At 43.1% G+C, this 27,726-nt stretch overlaps 1 protein-coding gene across 1 annotated transcript in view; it reads right to left on the reverse strand.

Annotated features, from left to right (window-relative positions):
• Positions 1–552: 552 nt before the first annotated feature.
• The window catches only part of BARX2 (BARX homeobox 2), a 36,733-nt gene continuing 9,559 nt past the window's right edge, over positions 553–27,726 (reverse strand). Inside the window, exons 2-4 of the mRNA XM_030021351.2 lie at positions 5,724–6,021; positions 3,111–3,195; positions 553–1,871 (exon numbers count right to left, since the gene is read on the reverse strand). Coding sequence (XP_029877211.1) covers positions 1,620–1,871; positions 3,111–3,195; positions 5,724–6,021 — 635 coding nt within the window. The 3' untranslated portion in view covers positions 553–1,619. The remainder of the gene's footprint in view (positions 1,872–3,110; positions 3,196–5,723; positions 6,022–27,726) is intronic.

A 27,726-nucleotide genomic window follows, 5' to 3' on the forward strand; every position in this document is an offset into this window, starting at 1 on the left:
TGAAGTCGGCTGGAGTTTCACCATGTAAGTATTACCTGATGCAGATGCACGTGCCATTGCAGAGCTAATGAGGAGGTGGTATTAAAGCCTTCCAAACAGCAGTGAGCAAGAAACCAGGGGGGGAAAAAAAAATAAAATAAATTTCTTTCTCCCCACTCAACACTCCTTGGATAAGTCACTTGAAATCTATGTGTGTGAATCGTCACCACCGCCCCAAAAAAAGGGATATGAAGAAATCATCTTCACAGGGTCACAAAGACCCATTTATTAGCCGTCCAGATGTAACTGCGGGAGGGGAGGTGACGGAAAATAGCTGTAACACCGGCGCTTTCATTCTGACACGTTCATCAGGACCCAGTGACAAGGTGGCATTTAACAACACCCCTCACCTACCTTAGCAAGGTGCTACAAGGAAGTTTGCACAGTGCTTGCTGCACAGTAGTGTTACGGAAAGTCTGATGACTCCCGCTTTCTCCGGGATTTGTTAGAATAGAAAAACCTAGCCCAGAAAAGTCTCTGTCTAGCATTCTGAAAGAGAAACAACAACAACTGTTTTATTTATATATTTAATTTTTAATTAAAAAATAAAGGTTATCTTAATACATCTCTTGCAGCCTTTGGGCAAAATGCACCCTTAACAAGACTTTATGAAACATGATGCACATCTATTCTTGGCACACATCTTAAACAAACGTGAACTTTCTGCAGCAACTTCTTAAATCCATCATTCTCCCAAAACCCTGAAAACATTTAAATGTTCTTTAAAAAACCCTAAAAAATTAGAAGTGGGCCCAAAGCAAAAATCCCAGATCCAAGCATCCCAAAGCTTTTGGAACAGACTCAAATCCAAACTCTCATCTCATTCGAAGTTTTATCCTGGATCACTGCAAATTCACAGACACGGCACCCAAACAACCAAGAGAGATGAAATCTGAACGCTGACCCGGGTATGAATCTCGCTTCGGAAGCTTTGATCTTTACACTGGGCCAAAGCAAACCTATGGGTCTGAACTCCTTCCTAAAATTGTTTAAGTTGGGCCCATCCCTAACAGAAATAAGTGCTGGTTACACGATGAAATGGTGCTGTCAGAGCTCCCCATTTCTTAGCTGTCCCTGATCTGAGACCAGACCAAGTCCTCCATCCTTTTGCACTACTTTAAAAGGCAAGGATAAAGTCAAGCGAACACACTGAACCCTCCAACACAGTCATATCACTACATATTTGCCTTCCGCAGCGTGAAAGGAGCCCTGGACTTCTCCGTTACTTGCCAGGAGCTGTCTCAGGTTTCTGGACGTGGTTTTCTCTGGAAACACGTTCAGCCCTCCGTCACTATCTGTGGGAAGGCTTACGCACACCGCCGGAGGGATGGGTTGTCACCACTCACGTGGGATGTCTTTGTTCCACCGTGGCCCGTGATGGCTGATTCCCAAAGGCACAAAGTGACCAATCTTTAGACTTATACACAAGGTCTACATATATATATATATATTTATATATATATGTACACACACACAATTACATACATATTTAAATATATATATATACATATATATATTTGGTTTTGGTTTTTCTCTTTTATCTTTTTTTTGCTTTTCTTTTCCCCTCCTTTCTTTCCCTTCTAACTTAATGGTGTAGTCTCCTCTGAGGAGGGCTCTGGTATATGTTCTGGAGACTTCTCTGTCTCCAAAGAGACTTCTGGCTTCTCCTCTGTCAGTTTAGGCTCCTCGGGGGCTTGAGATCCCTCCAGCTCCTGACTCTGCGCCTGGCTGTTCATTTTCTCTTCTGCTTCGATTTCCTCTGAGGTGGGAATGGAGTTTTTCTTTGGACGGCCTTTGGGCTTCGTTGGAGCTTCCTGTCCACCCTTCAGCACCTGGAGCAAAGACATGAACCGTCAGGATCAATCTGAACTCCGCTGCTGGGAGACATCCTTTAGAGAAGGATGAAACTTGGCTTTGACCTCAAAGTTAATCCATGACTTGGTCACCATTTCAGCCTCATAGAAATGTCCTGCATTCATGGAGTGAGTTCACCCATTTTCTCATGTAAATAAAATGAAATGCAAACATTACCAGCAAGGACACCCAGAACTCTGGAGGTCTCTAAGTCAGTTCCTACAGGAGGCCCAAAAGCAACCTAGGTACACAGTCCTCAACACTACAGATAAGATTTTATGCAGAATTCAGTTCCTTTCCTGAGCACGTGCTTTATTCAAAGCCCAAGTAAGAACAGTCATAAACCTCAGCCAGGATTTCCTCTGACTGCCCTTCCTCCAGCCTTTTCGCTTTCTGAAATAGCTTTTTTTTTTTTTTTTTTTTTGTAACACCTGTATTAAAATGCATGAGACCCCTCTCATCTGAGTAAAGGGTGGGAGTCAGCAAGACAGGTCTGTTCTTATGTTTAATTCCCTCTCCCTTCACACCATCACTGCAGCAACAAGACACTTCCAACCAAAGATCTGTATCCAAGCTAATCCCAAATTTGTCTTAAGTGGCAGTAACTTCTGCAGCTATCATATACATTCAAAGATACAGTCTAGAACTGCGTCTCCTCTCCCAGATCGGAATACACAAACATCTCCACTGCAGAATGTCACAGCATCATGGCTCCCACCAGGATTTATCGGACAGTTGACCTTTCTAAAAGCATTTTAATTGGAAAAAGGCCATGAAGCTGAGAATAAGTGAACGAGGTGAAAGGAAGATCTGAAAAGCAAGTATTAATGATACTAGCTCTCAAAACTGCATTGGTCTCCACGGAGCAGCACAATCTTTTTTGTCTATACACATAACCAGTCCCAAAAGCATTAAGATCACAGGAATGCCAAAAATGCAGAGGAGAGATTTTGGTTCTTCCCTCTGTTAGGTTATCATTTCTTTCATCCTTTTGCTTTGTATGCTTCCTACTGCCTATGGTCCCCTCTAGCCCACCACATATGCTGCAGTATGAACATTTAAAAAAAAAGGAGTACGTCTCTTAAGAAAAGTGATCAAGAATAAAACAAAATTTGGTATAAATAGACACAGGTCACTGACACTATGCTCAGCTTCCAAATCTGTTCTTCTGAAATCAGTTTTTAAGGACCATGGAGAAATGGTAACAAACCACCTACCATTTTCTTCCACTTCATCCTACGGTTCTGGTACCACGTCTTCACCTGGAGCTGAGTCAGCCCCAACGACTGGGCTAAGTCAAGCCTGGGAGACAAAACAGACATTGAAAGGAGTTTACAGAGGCCAAGAAGAGCTCAGATGCCAGGTGCAGCCAATCCAACACTGTAAGAGCATCCAACAGTGGGACCACCAGAAAAGATGGCTATGTGTCTCTCTAATCTGTTGTTTCGAGAAAAGGTCAGATAAAAGTGGTAAATACTGTGAATTTGGGATGTGAAGATAGATGTTCTTACAGAAGAAGCAAGAATATTTAGGAGTTGGTGAGCCATCTGTTCTCTTTCCTCCTCTGTGACCGCTGGACAGAGGAGCAAGCCTAGAAGTTGCAGAAGTTTGCCTGCCCTCTTTGAAACACAAGCCTGCTGTACTCCGACTGCTGACGCTCCACGTTTGTATGTGAAGCAGGAAGCTACTGGCACACCGCATCCCCGAAAAACAGGTCTATGGTGTCTGAAGCAAACACGTAAGAACCAAGACACCCAGCATCAGTCTGCCTTTGAAAGTGCTGCTCTTTGGATCATATTTCTTCTTCACTACTTACATAATGGGGGTAATAATACTATCTCATTTCTCACAGAGTAGTAGTACATCTAAATTTATTAATTTCTTATGCTTTCTGCTATTATAGGCAATTTAGGCTTATAAATGAATATACTATTTGCGTGTTTAGCTTAAGGGTATATGTGGCAGACAGCCCATAATCCTGATTCATCCTCCACAAATCTCCAACCTATGCAAGTTCATCTGAAACCATTCATTATTTCTATATTAAAACCCAGGATATGAAGCAAATGCAGCTCAGAGTAACTCTTTACCCTTTCCCACAGGTGATAGCACCACACATCTGGCAGTTTTGTAATGGAGTTGCACAACAGACGGAGTTGGAAATCCTCAACAATGCCAGGCAAGTGCCCCACAGAGTCACGCAAGTCCTGCAGGTGGGACAGCTCAAACTCAGAGTCACATTCCAAGGTGTTCTGGATTGTGTGAACTTTTTGGCAAATATTTCCCTGCCTTTGGATGGGGAAACACATTTGTCAAGGCCAAGTTTTTCATAATAAAACTTTTGTTTCAGCTGGGTTCCTAGGGCAATCAGACTCACTCACATATTTACAAACACCTACATACCCCACACCAGCTCTCTGTGCTCAAACTCACACTCATGGATTCATGCTTTTCCCCACTTCGGATTCACTCTAGACCTACCAGCTTGATTTGCCTGCTGCCTATGCCACTACATAACATCTGTGAGATAGCCCATTGACTTAAAGATACCATTACTGTTATTTGAAAAGCAGAATCTAGCAGAGGCATTATCCTGTCGTACTGCACTCCCTTACTACTAATAAACCAGGTGCTTCAGTTGCCCTCCCAGCCGTACAGTCTTGTGCCCAGGCCAAAAGCTGCAGGAATGAATGCAGATCACAATCCACTGCTTCACCATCACGTTTCCAGCCATGAGTTGACAGAGAGAAACACTGCTTGACTAACTCTTCTTGCCTTAGTGCACATGTTTTATCACACTTTGAATACCTTCAACCAGTTACCATCTCTTGCCACACACATTAGCGTAACCAGCATTGCCTAGAAACCCGAGGAAACAAACAGAGGGGAAGTGGTACACGGACAGGAATTGCTCATCAGCCTCAAACATGTACAAAGCCAAGGAACAGACATACGATAAAATTAATTAACAGCCTTGAGTGCTTCATCAACGGTGTCCACCATCTGGTTATGTGAAGCTGTGAGGAGTCAGTACAGGCGCATTAGGAACTCTGAAACTGTATGAGACAGGCTGGCCGTGCCCATGAAATTTGGTCTAGCTGCAATCCTTGGCTTTGGTGACAGGCAGTACGAGCAGAGAATGCTGATCTTCAAAACCAATTTAAATATTGGGAAACTGCCATCTGTGGCGTTCAAGGTCTGGTGTACTTTTCAAACCCTCTCTACGTTTACAAACTTCGTAGGAATTGGACAGGTCTTTTTCCTGCAATTTAAATTTGCAGAGTATGATTCAAAGCCTTTAAAAAAGCTAAAGCCTCTCCTTAGTTTGGTTTGTCCATTTGGTACCAAGTAGTCCCTAAGAACTTGCTTTTTCCTTCACAAAGATGAGGTACTTGCCTGTGCCTTCACAAGGGCAAGGCAGCCTTCAATGCTATGCAACCCAGGCTCTGTTTTCCAAGCTGATGGACAGGCCACCACCTTCTCATCGAATCGCTACCCAAGTTTGCCAGATGAAAGCTAGTTCAGCAGACAGCTGAAGTTACAGCCAACCTCTCAGCTGCCACAACAGAGAGCCTTCTGCTCTGTACCTTGCCTATCTCTGAGCTTGGATGTCTGCTAGCAAGCACATATATCACCATGTGACATTTCCATTGATATAATCTATTTGTGTCACCTTTGATCCCAGGACAAATTCAATCTGGTCATCTGCCCAATGGCAGAGGCATCCCTGTGGAGCTAAAAGGCAGCACACTACAGCCATGGGAACAGCTGAGCAGGGCTAGAGCAGCCCTTTTGCTCATTCCTTTTCCTAGTCCAAGAGACCGACCTACCTGTCAGGGGTAGAGAGATACTTCTGCTTCTGGAATTTCTTCTCCAAGCCCATCAGCTGGAGCTCCGTGAAGATGGTCCTACTCCGGCGTGGCTTTTTTAACCGAGGCGTGGGCTGCTCTGCCTCCGACTCACTGCTGGCGTGGGTCTCGCTGGCAGGTGTCTCTGAGCTCGTGGTCCCCAAGGAGGTCTGGGCTGGCAGCACGCGGGAGCTGGTGGCAGCCGGGACGAGGTGAGGGACCACAGAGGGCTGCCTGGTGATGACGGAGATGAGAGGATATGCCCGCAGAGAAGGGGACCCTGGCAGGGAAGGAAGCAGAGGTGGATAAAGGCCAGTTCAGTGGCAATAAGGTTAACTAATAGGAGCATTGGAGAGAGTAGGGGGCGAGGAATACCTTTCCTGGCTCTGCCATTCACTTGTTAAATGACCACAAGCAGTCAATTCCCCTCTCTGGACCTGTTCCTTCTCCCAAATTGCATGTGTTTAGCTTTCCTTGGGCTGGGAGTCTTGATGTGCATTTCCCTAGCACAGGGAAAGGAGGGCCTGCGTTTCCAATGCCTTCTTTTTTTTTTTTTCTTTTTTTTTTTAGGAGCTATTACAACACACACCATTGAAGTCATCTGTCTAATTGCCACAAGAGATTAAACTCAACAAACGATGAAATCTGTCCCCATTCATGCAACTCTGCTTCTCTGTGGACACGAGGCCAGGGTTCACTTGAGATAGTTACCTGATCTCCCTTTACAGGCGACAGACAATGGAGTTCAAGTCACAATTCATCTCATCCTCTAGTAGGTAACTGAAAGAGTCAGATGAATCACACTTTTATCCTCCACTGTCTATACTGACCCCATTGACTATACAGGCAGATGAGGATGAGTAGATCGGAAGCAGAGCTCTTCACTGACTCTTAACTCTACATCTTCTATCAACCAGTAGATACCAGCCCTAAAAACCAAACCAACAGTTCCGCTCCTACCCTTTCAGGTCAGGGCCAGTCTGGGATGACAAATCTAAATGTTCCCAAACACTAGAGGAAGTCCTGATTCACATCAGACCTTCTGGATTTACAGCTATAGACAGATTTCTGCTCAGCCTTAGCCCCAGGAAATCAAATGTTCCTTTAAAATTCGGGCAGGGAAATAGAGCCACGTATGGGAAATGTACAGTCATTGCGAGATGGCACTCTATACAACTTTGCAACCAAACTGCACAGTCTTGGGCAAGTCACTTTCTTGCTCCGTACCTCAGTTTACCTCATTTGCAAAATGGAAACAATCCTCCTTACCTACTTCACTGGTGGTAAAACATGGATTAAATTTTAATGTACATAAAGTATTCTGAGATCTTTAGATAAATGGTACTGTGGAAAGGAACATATTACACCAGCAGGCCTGATTGTGAAACTCTTAATATGAATCACCACTAATGAAAATAACGATCTGTAGACCTCAGTGAGTCTATTTCGGTGAGTAACTCGTCACAGTGGAAGAAAGGAGTTGCCAGCCTGGCCTGCTGATGACCTGTATTCCTTACCCTCCTCCCCGGAGTGAAGGGTTGTGATCGCATAAATCAGGTCCCAGGTAAGCTGCAGTGCACAGGGTACATCAAAGTATCGCACAGCTTGTTGATTGTCACTTCTCTCCACAGCTGCTGCAAGCTGTGCAAAATCCAGCCACTTACAAAGCAAGCTTGGAAAACTATTGCCAAAACACCGTAAATCCCAACAGACTGGGATTTAAGCAAGACTGGGACTACAGACTGGGGTTTAGGCAGACTGGGACTTAAGCCCTGCTTTCTCCTCCACATCTCCGTAACACTAAAAATCAAAATATTTCCATTAAATTTAAATTATTCTACTTAAACCACCAAGGAAGTACTTGAGAGATGAGATCAGAATTGCTAAGCCAACCTTTAGCTTGTATAAAGTGTCATCTACCTTTTCTTTCTGTAGATTTTTTTTCAGCTGAAGACTGTGCTGATCTACAGCATCACCAAGTAACCTGGCAGAAATTCTGCCTTGATTTACAACTTCAGTGGCTGTTCAAAGACCATAAATTCGGATGGAGCTCGCTGTCCTTTGCTTTACACTACTAATTCTGCCCTCGCTGATATTTATGCACCCGCTGACACCAACCAGCCACACAGAAGGTAAACCAGATCCTGCTCCCATAGTCTACACCCTCCTCACCAGTACCCACTACAGTTAGTTTCTGCCATCGCGGGAGAGCAAAAGCAATGCCGACCCACCACTGGAACAGGCGACTTCCTCTGTTTCAGCCAAATTTGCCAAAAAGAATCAGCCCCTCTTCCCTTCCTGAAGGGCACCTCCATTGTGAGAGTCCTACGCAGGAACCCCGAAGCCACCTCCACCATAAGAGATAATCCTGGGTGAGCGATGAGGTGTGTTGATGGTTTTCATCTGGCAGCAGTCCTGGGACTTAGCCCTTCTGCACTACTGGTCTCGTTCACGGAGGCTCTAAGAGAAGAGGCTTCACGGATCCCAGTTCCAACCTGCTCTCAATAAGGAGACTGAAAACTGATGCCCTAGCTTACCCAGCATAAAGGAGTGGATCCAGTCTTATTGTATACCCTTATCCTGCTGTTAGGGGGTCCTGGTTCAAACCTTCCCATCACAGAGCTCCTGCTCCCCTGCAGGTTCATTCTCCAAGCTTTATCTCATAGCCTGAAACCCCATTCCTGTCCTTGCACATGGGCGGCTTCTGGCACCAGATCACTGGTTAATTGATACTTTTACCCTTGTACCCCTGTATATTTCCAGCAGGGCTCTCCATAAACCATGAGATTACTACGGAGTAATAAATCACCAGAGCTCAGAAACCCCTGCAAGGCTCCAAGTGACTGAAACCTCTGGACGAAAGCATTTGTACAGGAACTCTCTTCAAGGGAGGTCAGCAAAAGGTATTTGATATCAGAGCAATCAGGGATATTTGCTTTCCCGTATAGCATGGTAGCAGCATCTGGGACTGCTTGGAGGTGGGGGAGGCTAGCTACAGTGGTCCAAGAGCTTAAGATCTGCCTCCATCAAACAGAGGAAAGTCTCTTCAGGCTATTTTTCCTAATAATCAGGTAGGATCAGGAATAAAAGAACTGCTTTCCTCCTTCCAAGATCAGCAGTGAGAACTTGGCTATTTTTGCAGGGTAAAACAGCGGTTGGTTATTAGAGAAGCAGATGACATTGGAGTTGTTCAGGTCTATGTTTTCAAGTGCTGAGCACCTGAATGAGGGGATACGTTTTCCAAAATGTTCGGCATCCAGCAGCCGTGACCTGGCCAAATGCTCAGAAAAGCTCAGCACATGCTTATTTTTGGTGCCCACGTCAGGACACTTATTTACTTATGGCACTTCTGAAACTGCTGTTCTACTTTGGTGCAAGTAGTGGTTTGCAACTGCTGAGTTGCTTCGAGCTCCAGGTGGTGAACAGATTTGTGAGGCTGTTGACACCAAGTGTCTTATATTTGTTTATCATTTGTGCTCATAAGAGAAGCCTTTGCTTATGGTTTGACACCAACAGTTGCAACCGTGCTTTTAGAAACCATCGTAAATAATGAAAGCATCTGCTGATGTTCAGCCCAGCCATATACAAGACTTCTCAGCTTTCTGCCCTCAGCCTGATGAGGACACAGGATGGTTAGGGCATAGAGTAAGGACAGCATTTAGAGAAAGACATGGGGTTCAAGGCTGCAGATATTTTCTGGGGGGACAGTTGCTGGCCAGAAAGGGGGCAATGCTTTAGCAGCTAACTCTCCTTGCAGACAGAGTACACCAGAAATAGCTAGCCTCTACATTGCACTAACTAGCTTCTAGATCACAAAGAAAAAAAACTAAGTTCAGTGTCCTGTTCTGGATCTAGTTATCCCAAAGTTCAAAGGTAGCTGAAGTTGAGCCAGTCCATTGTCTCTAAGTACACTATTAACATGACTCCCCTTAAACCATCCGTACAGTTCTTACTCTGATAAAGCCTTGGCTTCCAAACACTATGAAATCTGAGGCTAGATCTAAATTTCACATCCCCCAGAGTTCAAAGGTATTTCTAGACTGACATGGTATTGTAAGAATGGAATAATTTCTTAATCTTCAACAAATTAAATGCTGGCAAGCAGCTCTTGTCTGCTCAGCACTGTTGTGACATGCTCTGTCTCCCAAAATGGGAAGGAATGGAAATGAAGCACTCTTCCTTTCTGTACCTGCCTTTCAGAACAGTTTCAGCTGAATGCATACAGTCCTGCGTTGTTGTCTGAGCACATTTTCCAATCTTGACCCACTGGTCTTCTGCACTTGAAAACCAAAAAGCAGCCCACACAAGCCAGAAAATGAGGAATTAGTTTGCTACCCTAGCAACATACCTCAGGTGTTTTAGTGTTTCCATCTAAAACAACCAAGAGGCAGCACAGTCCAATGGTGAAGCAACCAGCGGTTTAGGACTCAGGAGATCTCAGTGCTCTTCATAGGGACAGCAGTCTCTTACTATGTGGTTTTTATACAGAAAAGTCCCAGTTTTATCTATTAGAACAGTCTTAATGACCCCAAAGTCTAGGGTAGTCTCAGGCTCACTTTGCTGCCGAGTACTTCTCAAATACTTGGGAAGTATTAGTATAATCCATACTTCATACCATGCACAACTGAGGGAGCGGTGCTTAAGCAACAGAAGTTTTCCTGTAGTTATTTTTTAAGCATTTGAATAGTCTCAATTTCAAGCAGCATGAAAGTTCTTATTTCTGTCCATCTCCACAAAGCTAACATCTGGCCACTCAGTTGCTAAAACTAACCAAGAGCTAAAAATAAAAAGGACATTGGATCTGCAGAGTGTTTTCTAAGGATCTGAAAACATTCTTCTTTGCTATTTAAATCAGGCCATGCTGGCAGCCACTGTACAGTAAATAACAGATCTGCCCCTTGCACAATGCACTGACCACACCACCTTGAAATGAATTGGCTTACTCAAGCCACACAGGTCTCAAAGAACCCTGGACTCCCGTTTCCTAATTACATGTAAAATATTTGTCCTAGAAGGGTATCATGATCTAATGTATGCAAACATTTTTTTCTCACTTGTTTTGCTTTTCAGCAGTAACACGAAGAAGAAGGACAGAGAATTAATCCCATTTTCTCCAGAAGGTTTCAGTCAGGAATGTCAATTTTTACTAGCCAAAACAAGCCGATATCCCAGGCGTAAATCTGCAGCGTGTCAGCCTTCTACTCCCTCTTACCCTAGGTGTGAACACAAGAGGTAAAGCACCAAAGACTCAGGCCTCACCACGCTGGCTCCAGCTACGTGAGCAAGAATTGGGAACACTGGCTTTTCATCACACCAGCCTGAAGTCACCTCTATTCATCTGCTGGGATGCTTCTATGAAACTTCTTAGGACCACTAGATAGGATGCAGTAGGTACACCACCAATATACCAGATCATCTTGCAAAAGTTTTAATTAAAAATAAATACTTCAAACAAATCTTTTCCCCTTCTTTTTCCTTGTCCCCCTCCTCCCTGGCTTACTTTCAACCCCAGCAGACACAAACTAGAGGGAAGAGAAAAGGGAAAGCACTAATTAATTGCACTGTTTGACTGCCGGCAATGGCAGAACGGTTTTCCTCCTAGGCAAACTCAGCTAATTCTGTTTTGGAAAGAAAGAAAAAGGAAGGAGAGATTTATGGATCAGCTCCTCTTGGCAGGTCAGCCCTGCTCGGAGGCAGAATAAAACCTCACTCAGAATGGGCTGCAGTGAAAGGTAAATAATAAAAGAAAATGAACTTACGACTCAGGAAGGTCTATAAATCTGCAGTCTCCTGAGTGTCAAAACAAAAGGGAACCAAGAAGGAGTGAGTTCATTTAGGAAAGAGCTTCATTTTGCCGAAGGAGCAGGCAGCCTACTGAAAGGAAGAAGCAAGCCCCGAGTGAAGCAAAGGAGGCAAAAAAAGCAAGGAAACGTTGAGAATGAGTTGAACAATACACAGTTTGTTTAGCAGGGAGGGTGTTACATCTACTTTTTCCACCACAGATCCCCAAAAGCTGAGATTTCCCAGCCATGCCATTCCAACGGATCTTTGCTAAACTTTACCACCAGCCTCCACGGGAGTGGAAGCAAGCCAGAGCTGAGCATAGACCTGATATAATCCAGAAAATCAACACGGCCCAGGAGTCAACTGGTTAAAGACAACAGCCCAATACCCACTGTGTTCCCCAGGACACGGGATGCCCTCTCAGGTCAGCGTGGGCTCCTTTGCCTTGTAGCTACTAGAGCTAGACAAAGGCTGGTTAGGAACCCAGCATGGCTCTTAGACATGCTTACCTTCCTCAGCCAGCACACACCACACGGACCTGCGGCATCTCTCCCGTCCATCAGAAACCCTGCTGAGGGTAGCAAAGCAACTCTTGCTTTCAGGTTAGGCCTTACCCCATCTACTTTTGCTGACATTGGATTTAAGCCTTCTCTGCTCCATCTGTACCAGGCTCAGGCCATGAGCAGCCCCCAGACATGGGGGCCTCTTCCTGCATGTCCTTGCTTCCCCTTTGCTACCTCCCAGCACCCTGAGCGCTGGCAAGCGTGGGATCAGTATCTCCCCAGGCACTGCTGCCTGTCTTTCCTGGAAAGGTGACTTTCCCTCACCTGGCAGGGCTTGTCTCAGCCTACATCCAGCATTGCATCGTTGCATAGCCACGCTGTCGGCTCTCTTGCTGAGTGCACCTGTCATGAAAGCAATCGCAGAGTTGGTGAAGGCAAGGCAGCAGGCAAGAGGTGGTGGGACGAGGAGCATGCCCTTGCCAGCGGAGCTGTACCCTCGAGCTGCCTAGTTTACCACTGACGAAGCACCTCCCCAGCGAGATTCCTTCTCGTCTCTTCCCCATGCTTACGTTGTGTTTTTACAGGCACTGCCACCAGGATACCTCGCTTATTTGCAATTGCATTATATTATCCAATAACACACAAAAAACTTAAGCCACTGTGTAAGTACAACAACCGCACTCATCTACTCTTCATGTTTTCCTTAAGCTCCGCTTTATGATTATTGACTATTAGAAGGCAGCTTGCATCAGGTGCTTCCTGAGATCAATGCTGTGCTCCACCAAGTGCCCTGATAAGGATGTAAAGGCAAAAGGAACGAGAACAGCAGCAATGGGCTGTGCATATACCAGGCAAATTAATTTCCCCTTAGGAACAAGAGCTGAGGAGAGGGTTGAAGGGAAATAACCAGGTCCCCCAGCCTCCTTGCAATAGCCCAAGATCCAGTCTTTTCCTAGATGCCCTGCCCACTGGAGTGCTGTCATTAACAAACACTTGAATTCCAAGTTAAAAAAATGACCTGGGTGATGTTTATGCTATGCAGCATGGTGCTGTGCACAGATCCCTCAGCTATCTCTAGAATGGGAAGAAGCGTAGCTATGCCAGGGTATGATTGCACCTGAGCTAATTATGGCCTGAAGAGAGGTGGGCTAATTAGGTTGTGAACACTATGTTGACAGCTTGACAGTTTCCAAGACATGAGTCGGTATATTTGCACGGTGCAGCCCTTGCAACATGCTGACACAGACGGTCTCTCAGAGCTAGCTGCCCCTCTTGTGTCCTCTCCTAATGGGCTGGAAGTCCGAGCATAGCCACAAAATCTTCCTGGAGCTGTGCCCTGCACAAGTCAACTCAGCCTCGAGCCCAGAGGTGGTACCCAAGTATGGACTCAAATGTTTTTAGGCATCCCTGTCAAACAAGGCTTGGCCAGAGAGGTGGTGACAGATCATTTGTCACGAATCCTTCATATCAACCAGTTCAGACATTGATTCTCTTCTCATTCTTTCCAGTCTTACCGTAAGACAACCCTACAGAGCCTACCCCTCTTTGAATATTGAAATAGCTAGAAAACCTGCATGTGATCCTCAGACTGTTTAGAAGTGCCATATCTCAACCCTATAATCAGATCATTCTGTGGCTATTACATACTAAATAGGAATTCTGGAACTGGGAACGCTTGAGAACGCTCTTTACTGCCATTCCTCTTCTCCAACATTTCAGCACCTAAGAGCTTGGTCACTTAACTGAGAGTTAAAACTGTTTTGGGAGAGGAGATTTTTCTTCATTTGTTTTTTGTTGTTTCTTTTTCTACTAGCTCTCTTTTTCTTTGGTTACATGTGGAAACCAGTTGTAGCTAAGCAAGAGCCAAAGTCTCTGCACACAAGCAGAGGTGAAGGCCACTTCTGGGACATTTTGAAAGCTTTCAAAAATAGTCCCAAGATTCAGCCCAAATGCACAGAGCCAAAATTTCCATGGGAAATCATGAGTGTCACAGAAGCTACAGGAAAGCAGAGCAGCCAACCCTGAAATCTAAGTGCAGAACTGGAGCACGAAGAGACACTGGTGGTGCCCCAAAATAGCATTCAGCAAGGTTCCTCGGAGCTAACTGTTCATCATCAAAGGTTGCAGGTACAGTTCACACCATATTCTATTTCCACTTCAATTCAATGAACCCTATTAGCCTGACAAGGACCAGGAGTCTTGCAAAAATTAAATGCAACTCAGCTACACAGCAAAACGTCTGCTTGGTAGCAAATGGCTTCTCTCCTTTGTGGAAGAATCCAGACCCAACTGATGTCTGTGGCAAAATGCCCACCAGCTCCGGTGGAGCCAGGATTTCACCTGCATGTGTCCACAGGAGGAAAAGAAAACAGAAGTTAAAATTAGCGCAGCTAATTTTAGCACAGCTAAAATGATCCTTTTGAGGGCATTCTACTGAAGGCCAGTTCTTCAGGAGTCTATACCTTCTGTGATGAGACAAGTGGGGGGAAAAAGTGGCACCTTATCAAATGGTAATTTTTGACAACAGCTTCTTAGGTGGGGGAAAGTTAGGGCCCATCCAGGAGCCCTATTCTACCTTCCCTAGGCACATTAGAGAACAATCACTTTTCTGTTCAATCAGATTTTTTTGAGGGAGTGGGCTTTCAGCTAAGTCAGTTGCAAACAAAACCACTGATGTCTGTAAACGTTAACTTTTATAATAATGAATATAACATATTGCAGCTAGAAGGTGCTCCTTCTCAAAGCATCTCTCATCATGCAACTACCCGTCCAGCTACCCAGGGGTGAGCAGAGCTGGACACAAGCTGCAGCTGCTGTTCCCCGAGCTGTGGGCCACTTAGAGTTGTGGTTGAGTTTAGCCCAGTTTCAAAGCCACAAGTGAAATTTCCTCAGTGCTTGGAGCTGTGAGATCCAGGTTTTCTGTTTCAAGCCTGTCCCCATTAGCAATTTATCAACATAATGTTTCAGTGTAACTTCTACATAATAACAGTGATTAATAATTTGAATGCATTTGAGGCATGCATGCCGGAGGCCTTCACAAAAACTAACCAGAAAGATAATTAATCCTTACTTAATAATGACATTTGATATTTCTATTGTGCTTTTTTACATGTTTAAGGCACCGTACACAGAGTAAGTAATTGGCCTTGAACAAATGATGAGCCTGAGAGCCTCCCCGAACAAGAGCTTGTCTCACTCCCTGCTGCCACAGGCAGATGTGTAATACCTTGCCTTAGACAGGACTGGATGTGGGGCAATTATCTTTCTTATAAACACAATCCAAAAACTCACCTACAGCATCAGTGTCTCCAGGTCTGCCAGATCCCTGAAGGATGGCACCAGGATTCTTCTGGCAGGGTTGGCGATAACCATTATAACAAGCTGGCTTTGTTCGAGGGCAATACTGGTGGGGGAGGAGATAGGAATGCATGTTGAACCTGGAGTCGAAAGACCTGGTTGTGCTGCTGTCCTGGGGCTAGTCACTCTGCCACGGTTTCCTGTTATCACAGGATAGCAATGCTTAGCTGCTGAGTTTCTCCTCAACTGCTGGAGAGATATAAGCAAGCACCGCTGGAGTGCTATAGGTTGCTCTCCCTGCACACAGCGGCCTTTCTTCCAGGCTGTCTGTCAAACAGGGGAGCGTGCCAGGACCTTGTCAGATCCTCAATGAAAAAGAAAATTTATATATAAAGGTTGTTTTGTTTTGTTTTTTAAAGAAGCATTTAAAGAATCCATTTGGCCAGCACTCAAGAAATCCTTTGTAGCAAATGTAATAGCACTCTGGCTTAATCAGTGGAAAATGAATCAGAAGAACTACTTTTCTATTTTGAATTGTTCTGCTTCACGTATGCAAACAGCAACCTGCCTTTTGGAAGGGAGCCCCCCTTGACTCAAATCCACAATCTTCAGGCGAACTGAGCATGGCTCAGAGAGATCCTGCTCTTCGAGGCTATGGAAAAGTGATTCTGTCTGGGATTCCTCATCTTTAGCAGATGATCCCTTTAAATCCTATTCGGTGGGAAAGGAGTGCTCTGAACCCAAGCAGATCTGTCTTAGTAACTCCTATTAAGATATATGGGCCCAAGGCCATCGTGACTGGAAGCAGCTTCAAATGGATGGTGGGTTTGGACATGAACCTCCATTCCAGGCCCTTACTGTTTGGACTCCGAGGGAGTTTTAAGACCAGGCCACATTAGTCCCAGAGAAATAAACACAAGCACATCTCCATAAACGACAGCGCTCAGATGGTGCAGGAAAGTTACTGGGATACAAGCCACCAGCTCATTTACCATGTCTGTATCGAGGGACAGTTTGGCTCCACTAAGCCAACTTCAATTTGAAGCTCGCTTTTTTGAACTAAGTCATGTTAAACACTTCAGCCAAGTGTTTCCTCCATTACTGAGGATAAGACTCAACTCTAGAGCTCATCACCCATTGGACCCAGATTTAGCAAGCAAAGTAGCCAAAAGATTACAGAATCAAATAGCTAGGAGGAATGTATTTACAGGCAGTCTCTGGTCTTGTCTATTGGGGGTGGAGGAGAACCAGGGCACCAAGAAGACACAACTCTCAGGGCGTCTAAGCTTACGCTGCAACAAGTTTCTGTCTTTACTGATGACAGCCAGATGACTAGACATCTTGGGACACTGGGGAGAAACGTAGGAGGCCAAATCCAATCCTGTGTCCAGATGGTGTCACCGGTCAAGGAGCAAGATTTGGACTTAGATCGAGAAACAGATCATCAGAGCTGAGAGGGTACAGTTTAATGGGAGGATAAGTCACGTTCTGTTCTTTATGCTGCTCCCTAAGCATCTCTTACTGGCCACTGTCCAAGATACGAGTCTACATGGACTTTGGACTGACACATTATGACCATTCTTACATCCTTACACATGCGATAAATAAATCTGCCTTCTCTCAGGATTTCACAGTTTCTGTCCAAGTTCAAACACATAATGCCATGCGTGCATAAATCAATCAGTCCTTTACTTCCTGCTCTGTTAATTATTATCACAACAGCTATAAGCAAACACTAGCCTTGGACAGCTGACTAGCTGTGCACACAAAAGCACTCTTCAGGTTTCTCAAGCCCACCCTTGTGTGAGCTCCAGCAAAAAGCTTGCCATAAATATCACTACCTCTTCCTGCTTTGAGCCTCTAAAACACTCTGGTGAGTGACACATGGGAAGAGAGAGAGTTCAATTGTTTCTAAACACCAGACTGTGTAAATTTTGCCTGATGGATCTTTCGGAAAATGCTTTTTTCTTCTTAGGAGAATAGTAGATCAGTGTTTAAAACACACAGACACCCCCCTCTTTTCCTCCACACTGAAATGAAAGGGGGACTTCAGCAAGTACCAGTGTTAACCTGAAAGAGACCTGCCACATCTTGGCAAAGCCTTTGCCTCATAATTGTGGCTTATCGTCTCAAGGGTTGCTTTATTAATAATCTTGCCCCTATCAGGACACGTTTAGCAGAGAGGTTGGTCTCTCTGAGCTGCATATATGATTCTTTGATCTTGCATCTGCCCTAACAGAGAGAAGACTCATCTCTGTTTCCTCTATGGACAAAAATAAACTCTGTGGACGATTTGGCTGAACAGCTGCACAAACAATGCAATTTAGAAGGATGCAAATGATACACGAGCAGGTTTTGTTCACAGCCTGTCTATCCTTTGTGTTTGCCAATTAGATCAGTGATCTTAACCCTGCTCTTGTGGCTGGGGTAGGGAGGAGAGACACATACAGGGAATAAAGCTAAGCATAATGCACACCACGGTATTACTCCAGGAAGCTGAAACCCTATTATCAGAATCTAGAGCACCTTGGAATAAGGATTTCCTCCAAACGGATTTTTTTGGTTGAATAAGCTGACAAAGACTACATCATAGCTTCCACTGGCACAGGGCATGGCTATTTTTATTCCCTCCACATCAAGTAACAGCACACCCATGTCACCCCATGGATTGAATCTTAACCAAACCAGAATGAATCAAGGACAGCTAAGCTTTCACTTTTTGGATGGGGAAAAACATATAGCTGAATTCCCAGTTTATAGAAACCTTTCACTGCAAACCATTCTGCAACACTGCTAAAAATCAGTGCTGGCAACTTCATTCCCAAAGCAGCTTGACTTCAGGACTGTCTACATTATAAAAAGTTATTCAAGAGTTGAAGATGTTGCAAGAACCCTTAGTCATGTGGCTTTATCACTGCCTCTACCTGCAGCTCTGACTATCCAGTATGGACATGGGGAGGCGGGATGCTCACATCAGTTACACGCCCAGTCTCCAGGCAAACTGATATTCCACTCACTTCAACATCTGTACTTAATCAGCCTGCCCTGTGGCCCAGGAGTGAGTGAGGAGGACAAGGAAAGCTGCACTCACTACTACGGACATCATGGAAAGAGCATGTCAGACTGCAGCATTACACATGTATTTTCACCGCAGAGTATAGCCAGCGGATGAAAACACAAGCAGAGCAGACAAGGCAGCTATGGGCTTGATCTGTAGCAGGGAAACAGAGGTAAGCAACAAGCAGAATAGCCAATCGCTCGGTGGAGAAGGACCAAGAGGACTCCACACAACAGCTCACTCCACCCTACACCAGGGTGTACTGTCTGCACCAGATCTTCAGCCTGTACAAACATACATAACCCCCAACATCAAACCCAGTCTGATTTACAGCAGCTGAGACCCAGCTCATTCATTTTGGGGTGGGTGGTGTTTTGGTTTTTTTCAGCTGAAGCACAAAACAAGTTTCACCCCTACTGAAATTCATCTAATCTCAAAAAGCAAGGTGAAAAATGTCTCAAGGATGGGCAGTCTCAAAATGGACACACCCAGAATAAGCAGTTCCCTGAGAAAAATGTCAACCTTAGAGTTGCAAAGCACTTTGGAGGCATGCAACCACTTATATGTCAGAAAAGCGATGACAAGGTTTTCCTAGCTACCAGGCTGTCTGTACCACAGCACTGGTAGAAGGATAAGCCAGAAATTCCAGTTGGTGAGCTCTAGCTGTCCCAGTCTCCAAGGAATATGAGCCCTCACTCATGTCAGACATCAGTGTGCTGGGTTTTTTTCTGTTCTGATAGGAAGTCAGCCAAGGAGACACTGTTGTCACATCTCCAGACAAATACAGATTAGACTTAGGGTGGAGATAGGCCCTAATTAATAATAAGGGATTGAATTAGGTTTCTACAGTGCTCAAATGCTGCTAGCTTTAATTGTGAATGAATGCCATTATGGACAGAAATGTTAGAAGGACACCTGTTTCTGACAGCTCCAATCTAGAACTACAAACATGCCCCTAGAAATGCTCTGATTTAGGGGTCCAGATGGGACACCGTCCCTCACCCTAAGGTTTGGAGGGCTCTGAATCAAAGCTTTGGTTATGACCCATCTCTGGTTGTCATCAGCACTTCTATTTACCTCCGATTCTCCTACAGCACCTGTCACTGAGGAATGCAGCATTGCCGTGTTCCACAGGTACGTCTGTAACTTGATAATCTCATTTAAATAGCAATCATAAAAGTCAATACACAAAAACAATGCAGCCCTTTCTTCCCTCCGCATGCGTGTGGGTATACAGTTCCCGCTAGCATTAGAAACAACTCCAGGTTGATGGGAATATTGTCTCATTCCCACAGACTTTATTTACTCTTACCTGCCCCATAAAGGACCAAAAGAACAAAGTTCTGTTCACTTAGATGTAGATTTTGGGGAAAGAGGACATTAGGCATAGTGCTTCCAACCCTGACACTGCCTTAAGGTACAATCTCAGCCAAGTCCCTGAATCTCACTGGACTTCTGTTTTCCCCACAGGCAAAATAAGGATGGTAATACCTACCACACAAGGTTGTTGTATGGTCTGGAAAGCACTCAACCAGAAGGAAGCCACAAGGGGAGGCAGAGGTGTTATTATCTCACATGAATAGACTGCATGAGCACTGCACTGAGACCTCTCTTTTGTGTCATACCATTACAAAATTCCTTCATGTGTCATTAATATATATGTTAATATCGAAGCAATACATGTATACTTTTATTGTGCAACCAGCAATGTTTCCACGGGAACTCCTCCAATAACAAGCACATAATATGCAGCACATGGTTTTTCAAACCAAAATAACTTTTTTCACCTTTTTTTTTTTTCTAAATCTTCTAAACCAAGAAAGATATTCTGCCAAAGATCAGCTGTGGCTGCCAATTTTTACATGATGGTGACCTAAATAAGTCTTCAGGGAATATTTTTTATTTCCCAAATACCACTATTACTAGACTCTCTTATGTGGCACTGCTGGGATGAAACTCATCTTAGATTTGGCATTTCCATGCTCTCCCCACAGACAGCATGACAGTCTCTTTACATTGCCAGGGTTTTCATTAAGCTTTGAAATGGGGGCCACATCCCACCTGGAATGTTATTACATAATCTGTCCAGAGAACTTAGGCAATTATTGGAATTTACTGCTATATGATGAAAAGCAACCAACACTACCAGTCCATCAAGCTGAATTGGTTTGCTTTGCTCGGCAATACCATAATAGTTATGAGGGATCTTTTAAATTCTGAGAGCTAAATGAGCCTTTAATTTATGTTTGGTGAACCACATACAAAAAAGTGTTTCAATTCTAATATTTAAAAAAAAATCCTTATCATCTTTTTCTCTCTCTTGAAGTATCGACGTCATGCCTACAGCTGTCTCTGTCTCCATCCCTGAAGATCTGCTGGGAAACCAGATCCAAGGTCTTTCAGTTTATGCAGAGCTTTAGAAAGACTTGCTTGGACACTGCAACCAATTTCATTGCCTTGAAAGAGATTTTCTCCAATTAATTCAAGAGTGCTTTTTTAAGTCCTTTTCCTCCTTCCTTTATTAAGCCATTCTATAGAAATGAAAATCTCGAAGGTAGATGGATGCAGTGTTGAATGCATACAGATATAGATACATAGCTGTTTTAATAAAAAGATGACTTCTCTTCTGTGCCTCGCCTGTGTATTCAGACCATCACAAACACTCCACCACCACCCCCTTTACACATACAAAATGACATGGTGGGGGAAAAAAGTGCAACTGAAACTAAAGCAAAATCAGGAACTTATAATCTGATACAGGAATTGGCTCAAAATAACTACAGATTTCGAATTTTTTTAGTCCTTTATTAAAAATAAATTAATAAAACAAAGACAGACTGAGTTTAAAGCATTTGAATAGCTTGCCCCTTCCAAATTTATAAAGTTTCAGTCTGACAACACATTCCTTCTCCTTTCCAACTTGGAGGGAACAAAATAAGAATCTCTCAAGAAAAAGAAAAATCCCACATTTAAAAAAAAAAAATCCATGTGAGTTATCTTTGCACACATTACAGAGAGGCTAAAAAAAGGCATCATTTTAATTATTTTCTCCTTTGTGGGTCACCTTTCATTAAATTGTTGGGAATAAAACATACTCCCACCAAGACGTTAACATCTCATTTCCAGTACTGCTTGGGTGAGGAGACCAAATAAAAATAAATGGCTTCTACAATAAGACACATCATCCATCGTCAGCATGTAAAACACAGTCATTAATCACAGAAGCAACCTACTTATTACGGGTATTCAAGCACTGGCAATACAAACGCTTATAAAACAGGGGCTCCTTTCATAATTCCCTGCCCTTGTCTCTCAATAGTTTAGAGGATTAACCCTTTTACAACGAGGGATGGGCAAACTGGTTTTGCCTAATTCCAAACCAACCTGACGTCATGGGTTCGAAAGTTCGACTTGGAACTCAAACATTATCAGATGCAGTTTGTGCTGAGGGGAGACAGCAAGAAAGAGCTCAAGGGGAGAAAAAGGAAGGCAGAGAAAGAGCAAATCAAAAAACCCAGCAGGGCATGGACAGAATGTAAAAGTCCAGTAAAGGGTAAAAGGATGGATAAAAATTGCTAATGAATGAGCTGAAGCCCCTACAAAGTCATAAAAGCAGCTTTGTCTTTACACCTGTCTTAATGTGATTTGTGGGGAAGTCTGTTCCCTCCCACAGACTTCTCTCTGGTGGGAAAAGAAATACAGATTTTATTTGTACTTAATTAATCCTCATGAAGAGCACAGTTAAACACATGCAATCCCCACTGACCATATTACTTTGGGCTTCTCTTGCTTTCCTTTATCTAATGGGAAAGTTGAGGCATGCAGCGAGCGTATAACTGGCTCTACATCATATAGTGAGTCAAGGACAAAGCCGAGTAGAGACGATCAAGCCACCAACCATCCAGTGCAAAGTTCTCAGCTATTCCATGGGCTCTGCAAAATCACAAATTCCACTCAGTTATCCCTGTTCCCAACAGTGGCATGCCCCAAGCTGCCAGCTAAATGAATGCTCAGCAGAAAACATTCACGTATTTGCAGTCTGATGCAATTCCTTTTCTTTTTCTACACACCCAAAACTTCCATTGACTTCAAGGAGTAAATAAGAAGTGGGGACGGGGGTGGAATCAAGAGGTACTGAGAAAAGCAATATTTGGACATAATCTGCAGCATGCAAAGGGTTAAATTAAGAGTTTAAAATACATAAGCCTCACTATTTACTGATTGTTGTAAAAAGTGAGACATCTGAATGAAGAAAATTCTTGTGTAGAGAAACTAGATGAGGTATGTATTTGAATTTTCTCACAATGTGCAAACTGGCCCCAGTTTAACCAGAGGCAATAACTTTTCAAACACTTAAATTAACTTTGTCATCAACTGGCCAAACATTTCCAATGTCGGTATCAATTACTGGAGGCAAATGACCCATGATTGGCCCTGAGGAAAACAAACATTCTGAGATGACAAATTAAAAGAGTCCACCACATTTTAAGCCACACTAAAGCTATGCGCCAGATACTGGAAACGAACACATAAGGTTTTTCTGGATGGATCTTTCAGTTAATTAACATAGCAGCAATAGGCAGCAGCAGCTATTCCATTATAACTTCCTTCAAAGGTAAGAAATATTCAGCGAAAACCTTGCAGGCATGACTGGTTTCAGGGTGAAGTGGGCTATGTCCTGGCAAATTGTCACCAAGAAGTTCAAATCGTTGCAGAGGTACTCAGAAATTCAGCACCAGCTCTGCTTCCTAAGAAATACTGTGTGTTTCCCCAAGATATTTCCCCTAAAGGAAATGTTTTTCTTCAAACCAAAGTTGCCATCAAGGCACCGTGATGAATGAAACTGTTTTCAGTATCCTTCACTGTCCAAAAGGATTTTCTATCCCCTCGTTTACTACAGGAAAAGTACCATTTTTATTTTGCAGGCATACACTCAGAAATAGAGAAATACAATCAGCGGGTAAAAACATTATCACTGGTTTTGCTTTTTGAAAGGTAATACCAAAGTTAATATCACTGGTGAGTTAATATGAGTCAAACAAATCACGCCTAGGCTGTACTAAGCAGTCAGTATCTGTGAATAGATAATAGTAGTGCTCAGTTTTTAAATAGCTGTCAACTGACTTTAATGCATTTTTACAAGTTGTAACATGACTAATCGTGCTAATATTAAGAAGGGAGAAATAAGGCATGGATCACAGAAATCAGTTTTTTCAAACATATTAAAGCCACAGATACATAGCTATCAAGTTGTTTGCATTGCTTTCAGGGTAGCGTCTTTGTTTACTGACGGCAAAGAAAACAGGCAGTATTTTTTCCTAAGTTGAGCATATGCCATAGAAGTTCTACATCAATGTTTATCATGGTTGTATCCCTTTTTCCTGATTAACGCTCTGGATGGGTATCACTTTTACCCTTCTCTGAAGGACAGACATTTCTATTTCATAGTTGCAAGCTCTTTCGAAAGCATTAGTGGAAGCTATTAATTGATCCTGCTATTAATAGAAACGCATGGAAAACAGAAAAGGATACAAAAAAGGCAAAACAACCATGAAAACTGTGACAGCATGAAAGAAAAGGAAGTAATTTGCCAAACTGAGTTTGCCAGACTAAAAACAAAGTCCATTTAGCCAGCTAAACAGCTCTGAAGACACTTCAGCACTCCCGTACTAGCTGTGCATGCAGTCAAATCGATCTTGTTCATTTGCACCCGTGTCCCATTTTCTGTCCTTTCACTGCTCTGCGAACGTCCAGCATCTCCATCCACCGCAAAGACCTTTCACAAAGCCAGAGCGATGTCGCGTCCTTAGTTCAAACAAGGATCAGGCCCTATCTTTCATTTTAAACACAGCTGCGTATGAAGACAGAAAACAAACCAGACCAATTTCAAACCCTGCAGAAGTCCTTTCAGTGCTTGGCATTGCCTGGGAGATCATCTGTCTGTGGGGACGAATTTAGTTCAATCGGAGAGACAGGAATGACCCCAGTTAACAGCTATTCCCTTTTGTATACAGAGCTCGCCAGGTCTCAAGCTTTTGACAGATCTTTAGGGATGGCACTTAGGATGCAGTGCTAAAACCTCCTGAGACAGCCTACCCCATCAGACAAATGCAAGCCAGGAAACCCTATGCCTGCCAACTTTGAGCTGCTCCAAACAGCAGGAGATGCCTTCGGCCTGCTGGAAGAGGGACGGTGAGGAGAAATTCTGAGGACATAACAAAAAGGATCAATCCTGAATCTATTAAAAAAAAAAAAACATAAATTGTCTTAAAGCAGGCTTGTGAATCATAATTTAAAAGATAATCTCCCTGATTTTCCGAAAACGCTGCCATATGTTGTTAAACTTGAACGTATTTATAAATCCATCTTTTTATCACGTAAATTATTTCTTTTTAAATAACATTTTGGATGCTGTACTTTGTTCAGCTGAGACAAAGATGAATATTCGTAACCATTACAGTTTTGAGATTAGCTCATGCAAAAGTTTCAGTAGTTTATGAGCTGATACACTAGTAAGCTCTCTAAATCCAGACAATTAGATGAAACAACACTGGGATTTCTCCAATCTCTTTTCAGTGATCTTTGCTGTTTTTTCTCATGCAATCGTTAGCCAGCTAGTCTCTGATGGACAGAAATACATCTACAGTATCAATTGCTGCGACATCTCTTCACAACAGACAGGTGCTATAGGGGTTAGGCACCAGTCTAAGAGGTCTCTGTCTCTCAGCCTCAAGAAAAAGGGTTTCAACAGACCTGTACAAATAAAACACTATCAGTCTGGGATTTCGTAAATGCTTTTGTTTTACTGTAATTTAAGTGCTAAACTACCTTATAATAATGTGCTTTTAAATGTTTACAGTTAAAGCGTAATTGAATTTGACTCATTTTGGCTCTGATCCAACTACGATTTAATTGACTTCAGTGGGAGTTGGATTGGGCTCTAAGTAATTTTAACTAAAATAATCCATCAATTGTTCCTCACCCACTTCATCAAACTCCTTCCCATCATTTATGATTGCTCTGTAATTTACTGCAACAAGGCAAAACTAACCCTTCTAACTTCTGGCATGGCTTCCTGTCCCGCAGTGGAGAATTTCACTACTATCCAGCAACCTAAACCAAATCTGCTTAAGGAAAGCAAAAGAGCACAACGAAGAGCAGACGGCAGAGATCCAAACTGCCTAGTACCGGGCTCTGCTGTTACAGAAAACTTCAAATATCAGCTCCTCCACTATTTAGTCACCGCAGGAACAAAATGAACCGTTAGCAAAGCTGTCAAGAGGAAGCTTTGAACAAAACAGACAGAAGGGTGAAGCGAGATGTATTCACAAACTGATTCAAATGTTTTGTGGCCAAAAAAAACCCATTTGCTTCAGACTTCTCATCATTATATTGTATCAATGATTACGTTACTGGTTTCTATTTCAGGGGGACTTTTCATATTTTTCCTCTTTGAGCCACATGAATAAATGCAAGCCAGAGCACTAGGCCTTCCTAAAGACATCTAATGTTACGCAATTATACGTATGTGATACATACAGCATGCAAGCAGATACTTTCCATAAGAAAGTACCACCACTGCTAATTTTGCTTCAAAGACGACAGGTTAATCTGTCGTAGAATACCCTATTTAAGTAACCACAAGCATATCACATATATTTCTGTGTCTTGTAATAGAAAAGGAGATGCTTTTATTAAGGCTTCAACCCTTCTGTGCTTACACAACAGTGTTTTGGTTTTTAATGTATAAACATAGGCTGTACGCTAGATGTGGCAATAGGTACCTGTACACTCAAAGTGACAGGGACTTGGTCTTGCTTCAACATTAGTTCTCAAGATGTCTGTTAAAATTTAATTCAGGTGAAATCCAACCCCTGTAAGGTGAAATCCCAGGTAAAAAAAAAAAAAAAAAAGACTTTGCATCAGCAGGAAAACTAGCCATTAACTATCCTGTAACTTGCAAGATAATCATTAGTAGAAATATCCAAAGCCAAATGGTGAGCCAAGTGTTTAAAGATGACTTGATGACTACATTGAAAACTCTCTTATTTTGAAGAAAATCCACAAAATGAGTAGCAAGATTGTCTGAGTTACAGGGAAAATACAAAAGCTTCCAATTCAAATCCTTCTTTGCATCAGTAGTCCTGTTGAAGGTAGCCAGCCAACTGCATGAATAAAAAACACTGGCATGTTAAAGAATATACAAGATAAGACCCGAATACGCACATCCAAACACACTTTAAGGTCATTGTTAAAGTTGTTGCACCGAATCTCACAGAAAAAAAGAGCATATGTATTTGCAAATTTTCTGTCATCACATTTTCAAAGGAAATTTTATTTTTGTTATATAGGAAGTTCTGGAAAACTGTTTTTCTCCTTCCTTCAAAAAAAAAAAAGTGTGATTTTTTTTTTTACAGAAAAATGAAAAAACAAAGCAGAGACTTTGCCTGGGAGCTGTGAAGGGTAGCATTCTTTCAGGTTTTGTGTTTTAGATAGAGCTCAAATATTCTGGAAATAAATACTGCCAAAACCGTATTTTTATAAAAATCTTGTACAGGGTAAAAACACTATTTTCCCACTCATCAGGTATGCCAGGATATTCTTCTAGAAAATGTCATCTTGTTTTTACTGAAAGTCATTTCTTCTTACTGAACTATATATATTTATGCTCTACAAAAGTGCTAACTATGAAGAGGTATGCACAGACCAGTCAAAAAAAGGAAATTAATGGGGAGGGGGGGGGGTGTAATAAGGAAGAGATGCTGGACTGCCTTTCTGTGTGGCACACTTCAGAGAGAAAGAGAGAGATGTACACAGACAATGAACTGATACTGACCCCAAGAACACTACCCCTCATGAATTCTCCTCAGGCAGCTAGGAGCAGAATCAAACCTTCAGCATCCTCATAGCATATGGTCTACCAGCATCACCCAGACCCCACTGGGGGCCAGGATATGTTCAGAGGACACGTGAGAAGCAGCAAGTATATAACTTCATTTGCAACAGCAGGATGTGCTAACTGCAGTCACAAGAGATTTGAATACCAGTGCAGAGGTCCACGTTCGGGAAGATAGAGGATTTTTGGGGGAAAGGCTGTTCTTCCCCCTTCCCTTTAGATACTTAAATGGGTCTCAGCGCCGAGTACCCGAACACCTGTCCAAAAATCAGCAACTGGTAACTTGGTGTTCTTCCGAGCTGTGTTCTGGCCAAGAGAAATGAGGGAGAAGATGCCAAGAATCTGTCAAACCGTAAACTTGCAGGAGAGGAAAATGGAAAATATTGAGTATTTACTGTGTTAGCCAGGTCCTAACACCAAATCTCTCTATATTTTTAAAGATGTCAT

This window comes from Aquila chrysaetos, chromosome 8 (genome assembly GCF_900496995.4).
Source record: "Aquila chrysaetos chrysaetos chromosome 8, bAquChr1.4, whole genome shotgun sequence".
NCBI lineage: Eukaryota > Metazoa > Chordata > Aves > Accipitriformes > Accipitridae > Aquila > Aquila chrysaetos.